Source organism: Parambassis ranga, chromosome 4 (genome assembly GCF_900634625.1).
Source record: "Parambassis ranga chromosome 4, fParRan2.1, whole genome shotgun sequence".
In the NCBI taxonomy this organism is placed as follows: domain Eukaryota; kingdom Metazoa; phylum Chordata; class Actinopteri; family Ambassidae; genus Parambassis; species Parambassis ranga.
In genome coordinates, this window is record NC_041025.1 from 20,630,825 (window position 1) to 20,643,799 (window position 12,975).

The 12,975-nt window shown below is 42.2% G+C and overlaps 1 protein-coding gene across 4 annotated transcripts in view; it reads left to right on the forward strand.

Moving 5' to 3' along the window:
• The window catches only part of LOC114434383 (carboxyl-terminal PDZ ligand of neuronal nitric oxide synthase protein-like), a 134,006-nt gene that overhangs the window by 92,810 nt on the left and 28,221 nt on the right, over window positions 1-12,975 (forward strand). For all 4 annotated transcript variants that reach the window (XM_028403593.1, XM_028403594.1, XM_028403596.1 and 1 more), the window contains exon 8: window positions 4,765-4,926. In XM_028403593.1, coding sequence (XP_028259394.1) covers window positions 4,765-4,926 — 162 coding nt within the window. The remainder of the gene's footprint in view (window positions 1-4,764; window positions 4,927-12,975) is intronic.

A 12,975-nucleotide genomic window follows, 5' to 3' on the forward strand; every position in this document is an offset into this window, starting at 1 on the left:
GACAACAGATCTGCACGGAGCCCACACAAGTCACTTACACATTTACTTTGTTGTTTTCACCTTTGTGTGATTATGTCATTACCCCTCTGTGGGTTTGTGTTTGTTTGCCTCCTGTAACTCAGACTATGGCGCCTCAATGTAAGTGAATCAGGTTTAAAATTAAGCCAATAAAGGAAAGCACCTAGCTGCTGTTTGTGTACCCACTGCAGCACAGATTGACTATGCATTGAACTGGAAGCAGGAAGGTGGACTGTGCCGAAGGTGTGTCCAAAGATTTCCTCTTTCATCACAATGCCCTACATCTGTTGCCTAGCAACCTACACAACTTCGGCCGTTAACTTAAGAGGTCCAACCGTCACCTGCAGGCAATGAACGAAAAGGCTGCAAAGGACTAGCAGGGAAAGGAAGGAAGAAGAATGCATTTGTCTAGTGAGAGAGTAGCCTGGTGAAATGTGTGTAATGATGTCAAAGGGTCTGTTTTAAACTAAACCACCACTCCACCTCCATTAGTGGACTTTTGGCAACCTTTATACACCTGTACATCAGCCTCAGGGCCGGATTATATCTGGATAATGGCCAGATTTGTCATTCAGGCGATCCATATTCATGAAATCAACAGTAAATGCGTGAAATGAACACCCTCACATGGTCAAAACCTTCTCTACCACCTCCACTGTTGCTTCCACTAAATTATGACACACGAGGTTAATGGTATGATTTAATATTACAGCCAGAGCCACAGCAGAGTGGTCGGCTGGGCTCTTTCTCAAGAGCCTTCGATAAAGTTATAAATCTCTCCCAGTGAAGGAAGCCAGAACCTGTTTCACCTCTGGGTTCTTTGTAGCCTGTGTGTGTGTGTGTGTGTGTGTGTGTGGGGGGGGGGGTTTTTGTGTGTGTGTGTGTGTGTGTGTGTGTGTGTGGGTTTTTGTGTGTGTGTGTGTGTGTGTGTGTGTGTGTGTGTGTGTGTGTGTGTTTTTGTGTGTGTGTGTGTGTGGGGGTTTGTGTGTGTGTGTGTGTGTGGGTTTTTGTGTGTGTGTGTGTGTGTGTGTGTGTGTGTGTGTTTTTGTGTGTGTGTGTGTGTGTGTGTGTGGGTTTGTGTGTGTGTGTGTGTGTGTGTGTGTGTGTGTGTGTGTGTGTGTGTGTGTGTGTGTGTGTGTGTGTGTGTGTGTGTGTGTGTGTGTGTGTGTGTGTGTGTGTGTAGGAGTGGACAGTCTGTTTGACAGCTAGTGTAATCACAGCTGTAGGAGGAGAATAAAGACTTCCTTTATCCCTTGTCATCTATCTTTAGTTCTCTCTCTGACTCACTCTCCCCTCCTCTCTTGTTTCAACTTTCCTCCTTCTCCCTCTAAAGCAGGGCTAAAGGCAGCAGACCTCCTGCTGCCTGCTTAGTGCTTGTATTAGCATGTGTATGTGTGGGAATCAGACGGTTTCACTCCGGCAGTCCAGACAGTTATCATGAAACATTTCAGTGCCTGGCTGTGTTTGTGCATCTCTTTTGAAACCCCGGCTCAGTTCAAATGATCCGTCTTCTGTCTTCTATAACCGAGTGTTAGTGAAGACGTTTAGGATTCACAGAGGTGTACAGAGGGGGATTGTTGGTTTTGATTTGGTATTGTAAATACAGTAGAAAGCTGCTGAAATTCAGGCAACGAACTCGAGCCTTAAAACACCCACGAACATCTGGCTTTTGTCTTCAGTGGGCACAGTTTGCTGGTTTCTCTGTGACGGGTCCAGTCAGCTGTAACCAAACAGTGGTTGCAGGGATGTCAGTAAAGAATACATTACATGTTTACATCTTCCTTTCACTCCAGCTAAGTTGTTGCCGTGTGGCTCATTTTAGCACCCACTGTAGATCAGTGGTGTTAACTCAGACGCCATATTGGCCTTTAGCATGACATCTCCTGCTGCTTCATTGTGATCATTGATAAATGCCAGAACAGCATGTAATACCCCTAACCACCATCTACCATGGCAGGCATGGCCCCACTTAATGGAGCTTGTGGCACTTTCTGCTGCACTTTTGCTATAGGTTTGAAAAACACACTAATTTTCGGTGTAAAAGCTGAAATAGTGGACAGCTGAAGGAATTCCTCTGTGTGTGGATCAGGGTTGTTGTTATTTTAGATCTTTATTCACCCATCCATCACCCAATTTCATCTACTTATTCTTTCATCCTATGTGAAGAATGGTGGGTCATATGACTGTGGTTTGATATTTCAGGACCCACACACAAAAAAAAAATTACAGCCGTGATCTTTATCACCGAATGCCGTCGGTTTTGCCTTATTCATCATCCTTTATGGCGGTTTTTCATATAACCTTCCTCAGCTCAGTGACCTGTGTTTTAGGATGCACGGCGGGCATCGCACCATTTCTGAGAATAATTTTCCATCCAGCCGGCTTCTTTGAAGTTGGCTCTAGGGGATGCTATAATTACAGGTCAACCAAAGGTGACAAAAAAATCATTTTGGCCCAGGAGCAGGGATGCTCTTGTCGTTTTTATTGCCTTTTTATATATTTTATTTGTTTATTGCAGGTGTTATAAAAGCTGCATGGCAATCATAAAGGGAGCAAAACATTTCCACCGACACATTCACAGCAATTAAGTCCTTTATATATCCTCACTCTATGTATAAAAAAACATCCTGTAGGCCCCCCTCCCAGCCGGTTTGTCTGTTGACTTTTGTCAATAAAGTTTGACAGCTCTGAGGCAGGTGTTTGTTTAACAGACAGCTGAAGAAACTCAGCTATTTCTTTGCCAGCATATCTTCCATTTACATCCGTTGAATGTGATTGGAAGAGGGAGGAAGGATCAGAGGCAACAGCTCGGGCAATATTGCCTCTCCGTTTTGCGTATTTGCCCACAGAATCTTATCCTATGCCACTTTGTAGATACTCCATGCAGGCATTGTGAGAAGGTGCTTCACCTGACTCTTAACTCTGCATCAATTGTTCAAAAGCTTGAAATGATCCGACCAAAATCTCTAATCAGAAATTCATCTGGGTGTCTGCAGCTGTTGAGGAGCAGCTAATCCATCCTCACTCACCCCCCCTGTACTTCTCACACCAAACAGAACCTGTACATCCCCGTAGAACCAGCCTAAAATTGTAGTTTGTGCTCAGCTTGCCCTTGTGCATTTGAGTCTTGTAGGGAATGCAATATGAGCTCAGGAAGCTAACGCCTTCTTCAGACCCACTTCTTTAACACCATTAGTCCTTCTGGAAGATTCTGTTCAAGTCATTTTTGGAGCCATCGTTGTTGTATGTGATAAGGAAAGGAGGGTAAACAGTTTTTCTTGCAGGGAAATATCTGACATGAAGGCTCAACGTGTATTTGGAACAGGATTTCTTTTTCCATCTGTGTTATGTCTCAGTCTGCTGCTGCTGGCAGTCTGTTTATGTCTGTCTCCTCGTTCTGTGTCTCTGTAATTGGGAACGGTTCCTGTGTCCACAGCGCCTGAAAGCCAAACATTTTCCTCTCTGTTACTTCGAGTGCTGAATCATCTCGTGCACTCTTCCAGTCAGTAAACCGTCTGTGTTTGCCTCAAAGCCGCAGCAGCAGTTCTGTATAACATCCTTCACATAGCAGCTGAGCAGTCATTTCAGGTGTCTCAGTCACAAGAATGTAAAAAGATGTGAAGAATGAGTGATTTAAAGAGGCACAAAAAGAGAAGAGTTTTTATATGGTCACACATGGACACAACATCGGAGGACACAGACTTTAGAGACTGAATACCTGTAACACACACACACACACACAGATTTATGCCTTAGTGTTCATTACATGATGGCACCAAACAACCTGTCATCTTGGATAATTTCTCCTCATTAACCTAAGAGATCCATCTCAGACAGGCCATCAGTCATGTATTCCTCTCATGCAGAGTGTATGGCTCTGTGCTTATGTGTGTGTGTGTGTGTGTGAGTGTGTTTGTGCACATCATTGTCAGCTGTGTGTCACCAGACGGTGCTTAAGAAGAGACAGATGCCAGCTGTGTTTTTTGGCGTGGATTCTTTAAGGCGGGTTGAGGTTCAATTTAATCAGGTGCCGGCTCGTTCGCCCAACTCTTGCAGTTTCAGTCACTTTGAAGCACCTTGCGTTCCCATGTTAGTGATGCCGTTTGGATTTTGTCAGCAACCTGCAGTCTGAGACTTGGCAGCCATGGCGCTATAAGCAAGAGTTCCAGCTGCCGGTCGTTAGCAGGAGAGCAGAGGTGACACAAGCAGAGCTGAAGTCCATACTGGTCCTGTTAAACTACACCTCCTGGAGTCTGGGTTCTATACATGCAGGATCTTACAGGTCACACTTGGATCTTCATCCTAAAAAACTAAACTATGTTGCATCTTAACCATACTGTTGGTTTCTGAGGCAACATGTCTGCAAAACAGAAAGTTAGTAGATGAAGTCCCAAAGCTCATTACTGCTGGAGTGGAGCATGTCAGTGTTACTGATCTGCATTCTCAGTCAGCGCCACTCATTCTCACACTGGTGTCACTAATCAACAGCTCTGTAATTTAAATTCAGATTGTTGTTTTGATGATGACTTGTTCTCCAAGGCATTTTATCAGTGCTACTGCTCGCCCTGATTATATTTATTTATTCATTAGCAAAAATATTTTCTGTGGGTTTGAATCTACTTCCGTAACTTTTCATGGGTAACTTTTGGAGACTTTTCCACCCTGATGCATGTCTGGATTAATACAATATCCATCCTAGCAGATCAGATATGAACCTCATTTCTTCTCTTTCTCCCATCACGTCAGGCTTCAGAGGAGGCGTCTCTACTGTTGTCCAGCCCCAGGATGCTGCTCCCAGCATCGGGCACGCTGCCACCCGGTGCCCCCCTGTCTGTCCACCACCAGATCCAACTGCTCCAGCAGCAGCTCCAGCAGCAGCAGCAGCAGACACAAGTGGCTGTGGCACAGGTACGTTCCAATCCAATCAGGGTAATCCAGTTATCCACAGTGGCAAATCCAACCTTATCATGGATGCTCTCAGACATATTTTTGTGTGTGGTTGTGGATAAGAATAACATATCTATGAATGTGATTGCAGCGAAAATGGTAAATTTAACCACAAATCAAAAGATAATGTTTTTTTAGTCACCACATTTATTATTATTATTAATGTTATCATTACATTCGGAGTGCACTCTGCGTGATTGTCTTTACCGCTATGCGGGCTCTTTAACCTTGAGTATACAGAGTGTTGCCTTGGCAACTTTTGCACTGGCTTCTGTTCTTTGTTTCTGCAATTACCTGGTTTAATTTTAGTAACAATGGCAGCACCTCAGTCATGCATGCTTTTGATTCTTTAGCACCTAAAGTTGGCAGGTTTACAATAAATGACATTTTTTACTACATTCAAACATCCACATACATAATTTTTGCACTCTTTAACCTTGTGCCTTATTTGTGCACAGATATAAACAAATATCGAACTGTGCAACCATACTAACAAACCTCACAGATTGGCATAGTTACTCAGAAGTTAGTTGTGCATTAAAAGTCCACCTACATGTATCTGCGGCTCCATCTAGGACTCCAAAAACACCCCATGCTCACTATATAGTGCCCAACAGGCCAGCATTTTGCCGTGCTCTCTGAATGAGTAGTGAGAATTATTACGCCCCAAACCTGGCATAATGTTGCATCAGGGTGCACTTTCAAAGGCCATGTCCGAGTTGTGTAACCACAGGTGTGCCGTCAAATGTCTCTGCCGTGCCAGCTCGCCCTTTCAGCACTGTGCACTGCCAGCTCTAGGGTGCACCAAACATCCCCTCAATTCTGTGACAGCAATGGTGCAACAGTCCTGCTTTTAATGGGCTGCCTGAAAGAGTCGTGATATGTCATAAAATGAAGGATAAACAGCCGTCCTCCCCCTTCATTTCAATGGAGGAATTTTGGTGGTGGGACATTCCTCTTCATTCATGTCTTAGGAGTACAGATGCTGACTTATATGCAACACTTATATTTGAAATCGTGAATAAACATGCCTTTTTATAGGCCTGCAGGAAGGTCCCAAACTCTGCCTTCATTATCAATATTCAAGTCATATCATGATTACAATAAAAACCTCTCTTTGTTGTAAATAACAGAACTAGTCATTGCTCTGAAGGGTGTAATGAGCCGTGAGGGGTTATTGATAAATGGAGAACAGCACATGTCAGCAGTAAAATATGAAAATAGTAAAACAAGCACAGACAGATTCAGACATCCATTGCTTTGTTTGAGTGGCTGCCGTGGGAGAAGTGACCAGTGACAGCACACACACACACACACACACACACAGTTTGTCTGGCATTAACAAACATCATAGAGACCAGTAACCCAGCTCGCCTGCTTCCGACACACTGCTGGTCCCAAGTATCCCTGACAGCTGAGCACTGATGTGTCATGGCTTCCAGTGAGAGACACTCCCTCCTGATTAAATTGCATGATTGCGCTGAACTTACCCGTTCCCTTGTTTTAACCTGAATGATTCGGAACAGACTGTTGCCACAACTGACAGCTCACACCTTCAGAACTGAGCGTGCCCATACATAAAAGTCATTAATTATACGACGGCGAAGGCAGAGGTCAGCGCCCACAGGCAGAGATGCCGCTGTAGGATTTTTTTTTTTTTTTTTAATGAGTCAAAGCTGCTTCAGCACATGAAAGGAAGGATTTCACCTCATGTGAAACATTTCAAATGAGTGTGTTCTGTGCTGAGCCTGTTGTGTGCCTGACCTTGGCTCCTTTGCCATTTAAGAAGGATTCCCCAGTGGTCTTAAGTTGTCTGAGCGGCTGTAACAGTTTACTTCCACACCGCATCTAAATTAGTTTGAACTCAGTCTCCACTTTGTTTTTTTTTAGCCTTCTGGGTGCATGTACTGCTGTTAGTGACCGTGCAGCTCTTCAAAGTCATCTTAGTCATTTGTCAGTAGGTTTCATCGACATGTTAAAGTGACGTCTTCTCTATGTACACATACTTTTACCTTGAGGGCATTTCTACAGCTATCTAAGAGCAAACTCCCTGAACATCCTGCTTCACTTAGCAGGCGTGTCACATATACTGTGGAACAAGGAGACATTAGGCAGCTTTCTTTATGGTTTCAAACACTACATGAAATTCCATTTACTTACATGATTTTTGAGAACTTTCTGTAATTATTTCAGACAGCTTGTACCATGAGCATTTTTATTTTTTTAATTAACAGACATAATTTCCGTAATAACACTCAAATTGACCAATCAGCATCCATGCAAACACTCTCTTAAAACACATGGGGTTTTTTTAAACTTCAGTAAATAACACTAAATACTAAATTAAGCCATTTATTCATTAAGGATGTCTCTCAAGCGCCCTCTAGGTGAATAGCAGCTTCAATGTGAGACACCAACAGTCTTCACCTAAGTCCTTTGAAGTTTTGTACACAAGTGCAGACAGATATAGATGTATGAATATTTCAAAACTTGGTGTTGTAGTTGCACGTACTGAGGATACACACACACAGTCAAATAGTAACATGCCCGTATGTGATGTACAAACAATGTGCTGCAGGGGTCTGAGGATCAAAAAAATGAAAAAAAAAAAATCACTCTCTCACTCACAAACTTCCTCTGACAGGTAAGAGTAGCCTTACCTGAAGATTTAATAAGCAGGACAGCTAACCGCAGCCCTGGAGGTCAAACAGAAGAGAAGTAATAAGCTGATTAGTTCTGCTCGGATAACACAGAGAGAGAGAGGGAGTGTGTTTGTGTTCTTTAGATTTATAAACTTGTTCACTGCAAAATGTCCCTCTCCGGTGTGGATGCCTGAAAAATAAAATAACATTTTTTTTAGAGTGAAAACATTTCACTGGTGACAAAATAACCTACTTAGTCATGTTTTAGGCAGATACTGTTCTTTGTTTGTTTCAGTGTCAGCAAGTCTCCTCTGATTTTACGGAGCTGTCGATGCATAAAGTTGTCACATCTTGCCACACAGAGCTGAGATACACACAGATGTAAAGCAGGACAAACTTGTGTTAGAAGCTCACGTCACCTACTTAGACATGTTTTAATCCACTGATACCAGACTGAATAAAACTTTACTGATAGAGATAGTTTTGTTTATTTGGCGCTGTTTATGTGCCAACATATTTGAATCTGCTGTATCAATCAGAAATTGATTTACGGCTTCAGTGAGCTGTGCACACCATCATTCCTCTTCCTAAATTTGTGTGTATGAATCTGTGAAATTAAAGAGTGTACCTATATTCATTAGGCTTTTTCACTTACCTAGAAAATTCATTTGACTGTCAGTCAGAGAAATGTGGTGTTTTCTACCATTTGTCGGCACATTTTGACTCCCTGTTGGCCGGTTTTTCACTGCAGTATATATAAAGTCCTGCACATCTGTGGAAACAGCTGCTTTGCATTGTGCCAGTGTGCAGAAGAGTCCTGTATAAAATCAGCCTTATGACAGTTTCTTCAGCTTTTAGCCATGTTATAATCTTTTTGCTCAGGTGTCTCTTATCTGAATCTTTCATCAGTTGTCTGATCTGAGCACCCAGCAGCTCGGGAGAATTGTTGAATTTTTGTAATGTGACTACAGTCAATCATGAGTTGTTTGTTTTTGTTACCCACCAATCAAAAGTCAAAGTCAAATTTTCAGACTTAGTTTTGTTGATACTTCACATCACACATGATTCATTTAATGACACCGATGGAGTCAGAAATCTTTCTGCCTTCTAGCTATGAAAATGGATGTAATTTAGGAGAAAAAAATGGACTTTAAAACCTGCCTTTTGGCTTCAGAGGATTAAAAAGCAGATGTGTCTGATGATGAAACTTAATTTCTTTTCCATTTGTCACCTTTGCAAATTTCAGCTTGATAATCTCAACAGCTGTTTGGCAAAGTGCTGTGTGAAAGCAGTAAGGCTGGTCTGTTGTTGTTATTATTATGGATACAATTACCATACAGGGTGAAGAGGAGATTACTTTGACTGTGGCCCCGCCTGCTCTGTTGAAAGTGTCTGTGACACTGTGGCCCAACAGGGGACATGGAAAAATAATCTCTGAGCAGAGGTCACGGTAAATGGAGGCAAATTAGCAGGCTGGCCAACACTAATCATAGCTCACTTAGAGATGAGTGGAAGTGGAAACATTTAATGAAGTCATGAAATTGAGGGAGAACATCAGCTATCTGTTTTAAGACAGAAGCCTTTCTGTGCAGCTGCTGCGCTGCGGCTGCTTAATTTAATCTGACCTCAGACTTTTCTTCAGAACTTCCTCCATCATCGCTTCCTTCCATCTCTTTCCTCTGTCCTTGCTTCCTTCTTTTAATTAGTTTTTTTCTTTCATTCCAACTATTCCCTGCTCCTCTCTCACCTCCTTGCTCTTACATCATTACATACGTATGCATTTGTAATGGTTCTTATAGCATTGCACCAACGAAATGATCACTCTCCTTCAGTGTTTTCCTCCAAAAAAAATGGAACAAAATACAAGAGACGTCCCACTCTTGGGGGAGTTTCAAACGCTTCCACATCAAAGAGACCTGGCGTGGGCAGGCAATGCAATGATGCTAATCCTCTGTGAAGAGTACATCCTCAGCACCCGAGCCTGTGAAGCTCGGGTGATGTTGGTTGTGCACCCGAGCGCACAAACAGCAGCCCTAATCCGCTCACACTTAAAACAAGAGAATCACTGTTCAGTGTTCTTGTCTGAAAATATCATTTAATCAGTTTTAGGATGTAATCCTTTACAAGTCATTTTTTTAATGCTCTCATTTCCTGTCTGTAATGTATCTGGTGCCAAGCTTCCTTTTGTGGAGCACTTTTTAGTGACACTGCTGCAGTTTTTATTGGATTCTCTGTTAAAGTTGGATTTACAAATGTGTCTCTTCCTCCCGTTCTGCCTCATTGGCTTTTGATGCTCATTCACCTTTTTTTCACATCCCAGTCAATTTCAAAGTACAACTAAAGCCTCTGTGACACTAAAGTTTTGCAACACAGCAGGATGTGAGCACTCAGATTCAGATTCAGTCAGCCTGGACAGGTACCCTGCCAGTCTGAGTGAAGCGATGCAGGAAGTCATCAAACAGAATTCACAACAGGTTTGTTGATTTAATGTATGAGCTCTGTACTCCTTCCTGCTGGACTATGTTGTTTTCCACTCTTCCACTGATATTGTAGATACAGCAGTAGAAACAGTCACATAACAGTCACACATATCCACTCCTCACCTGAACTGAAGACTTAAGAGAAAGATAAACATGCCCCCATGACATGACTCAAAGCTTTCTGAAGAGCTGTGTGGTTGCTCAGTGCATGAGGCTCTGGATGTTGCCATCTTGGCAGCGTCTGACAATACCTAAGTGGAAGGAACTGCAGTTTTGTTGTTATTTCTTAGTTACCAGCTGCCACCATCCCCTGATCTTCCACCCCCTGCATAGGGTTAATGATGCGACCCAGGAAAAAGGCATGTCTTTCTGATTGTTCTGTTCAGCCTCTTCCCGTCAGCTGTTGTGCTGCTGCTACAGCAGACCAACCAAAGTTGGCTGATGCTGTCACAGTCATAAAAGCTCTTCAGAAGTCCAAAGGACCTGTCTGCTCTGATTTTTTTTAGTAAAGTGCTTCTGTGTATTCAGTCCAGTTTATTGTTCAAGTGAATACTCAGTGTGCTGTCTCACTGTCCATAGATGTCCCATGGAGGTCACAGCTTGACCTCACCTGAACAGAACATTGAAAAAAAAAATCAGTTGCAGATGTCCAAAGGGTGAAGGATTTTCTAAACCTCCTAGAAACAGTTTCAAATGGTTCTTGACTTTGACTTTTCTCAGTAACACAGTTTTGAAAGTTTGACATTCTTGAACTGCAGCTCGAACAACTTCCAAGTAGAGACATGAAGGGGTTTTTACACACACATATACTAGCTAAAGGACTAGCTAAAGAGTAAATGAGCTGTATTTATATAGTGCTGTTCTACCTACTCAGAGGTACTTAAAGTGCTTTACACTACTTCACATTTAAACGATTGCACTCACATTCACACAGCAATGGTCCAACCACTGGAGGTGGCTTACAGTTCAGTGTCTTGCCCAAGGACCCATCTGTCACCTGGGCCACATATATTATGTAAAACTATGTTATTTACAAGAACAAATGGCACAGTGTGACACATGCACACTCCAGACATGTCAATGGAGTTTCCTTTGTATGTTTGAAAAGAGTGTTGTTTTTTGTTGAAGTTTTGAGGTGTCGGGATGTGATTTCTGTCTATTCCTTAGGGCTTTATTCTTTCTTTTTGTCATGGTCATGTTGTAGTCACCAGTCAAAATACTTTTACCCCTCCTGGACGGTTACGAGACGGAAGGTTACGATACCTGCCTTCCATGGCGTGACGATTCTGTCTTTGGGGGTCACTCCTTACCAACCAAGTTGACCTAAATAGAAGAAGCATGTATCCTCTGTTTTAGACATAAAGACTTTATCTCATTAATTTGACTCAGTACATGCCAGGAGTGTGAACACAACAGCCATATATCGGAGCTCTATGTTGTGTCAAAGTTAGACTCTGTTGTGAGAGAAGGAACAGCTAAGATCAGAACTGTCCTTGGGCGCTGCTCCGCTGGGAAACAGCAGCTCCAACAATGACGGCCATAAAAAGGCAGAGAGATGCTGCCGACTACTTAGGGCTTTAACGAGTCATTTCAGGTGCTTGAAGCTCCCCCAATTTCACCACAGTCAGATAAGAGAGCCGAACGCTTTGGCAGCAGCAGGTTTACTACCAAGGGACCACTGCAATGAACCACAAGTGGTGCACCTTTTAATTGGCTCTTTGTCTGGGCTCTGCTTTTAGTAAGAGCTGTTAAGTTTGAAAGGAAAAAAGCGACTTCATTGTTTCCAACGTGTATGTCGACGAGTGGACTCTCATCCAGCCTTTCAGTGTAGGTGAGTGTGTCCATTCGCCTTTTGTTGCAGGTACATTTTTGTCCTTTAGTATCCTGAGGTCTTTGTTCTCCTGTAGCTAAAATGTATGTCTCATTTTTGTCCTTTTATCATGATTAAGCCCATTTTGCTCCATCTCGTATTTCCTACGAGATGATTACATTAGAATTACCTAAACTTGCATTCTGGATACTCAGTCTGAAAGTCGTAAAGTTATGCTCATGCTGATACCACTGCACACAGCCCTATAATACTGCAGTATATAATAACATAATAACAGTGTGGAAATAATGACAGACCCCATACCTTTCACCTAAAAGGAAAAGGATCATTCACTTATTGATGTCAGCATACATTTATGATATTAGTATGAATAATTATGTATGGCTGGTTGCTATGCTGCCTTTACCCTTTGTCCTATCAGGATGCTCCTGTCTTCTAAACGACTGCATTCCTGCAGGTGTATCACAGCACATTCACGTTTGTAGATTAAATAGTTACTGCTCTGGGCAGCACCACCAGCGACAGGCTGCTTCACTCTATGTGAAGGAGAATTCTCCCAAACTGCTGTTTTTTTCTAGTGTATTACTTCTTTGCTGATATATGTTTTTTATTAGTTTTCTTTCAGTTTTCTTTTTTTTCCTCCTCCATCTTGTATTACATACTTGATGATCATGACAAAATTACAGATATTCAGTCAATAAAGCATAAAATGTAGTTCCCCTTTTTTATTAGTAGCCTAACTGAATCTGAAAATGTCCCCACTGTAGGACTGATAAAGGTTTATCTTATCTTAAAACTTTAATCCTCCAGAAACAAAGCAATACACAGCTGCTACTTAGACAAGAGGTCACACACTGTCAAATTTTGGAGAACCTTCATTTAGCAGAAGAAGTTTAAAAAAAAATGCAAATAATACAGAAAAGGTGCTTGTTTACAGAAATAGACAAGAGGAGGATGCTGTATTGTTCAGGATTGACCACCTGCTAAAACTACAAATTAAAATCCTTTATTCTTATATTCAGATGCATGTTTTTATCTGTTTTATTCAACATAATAC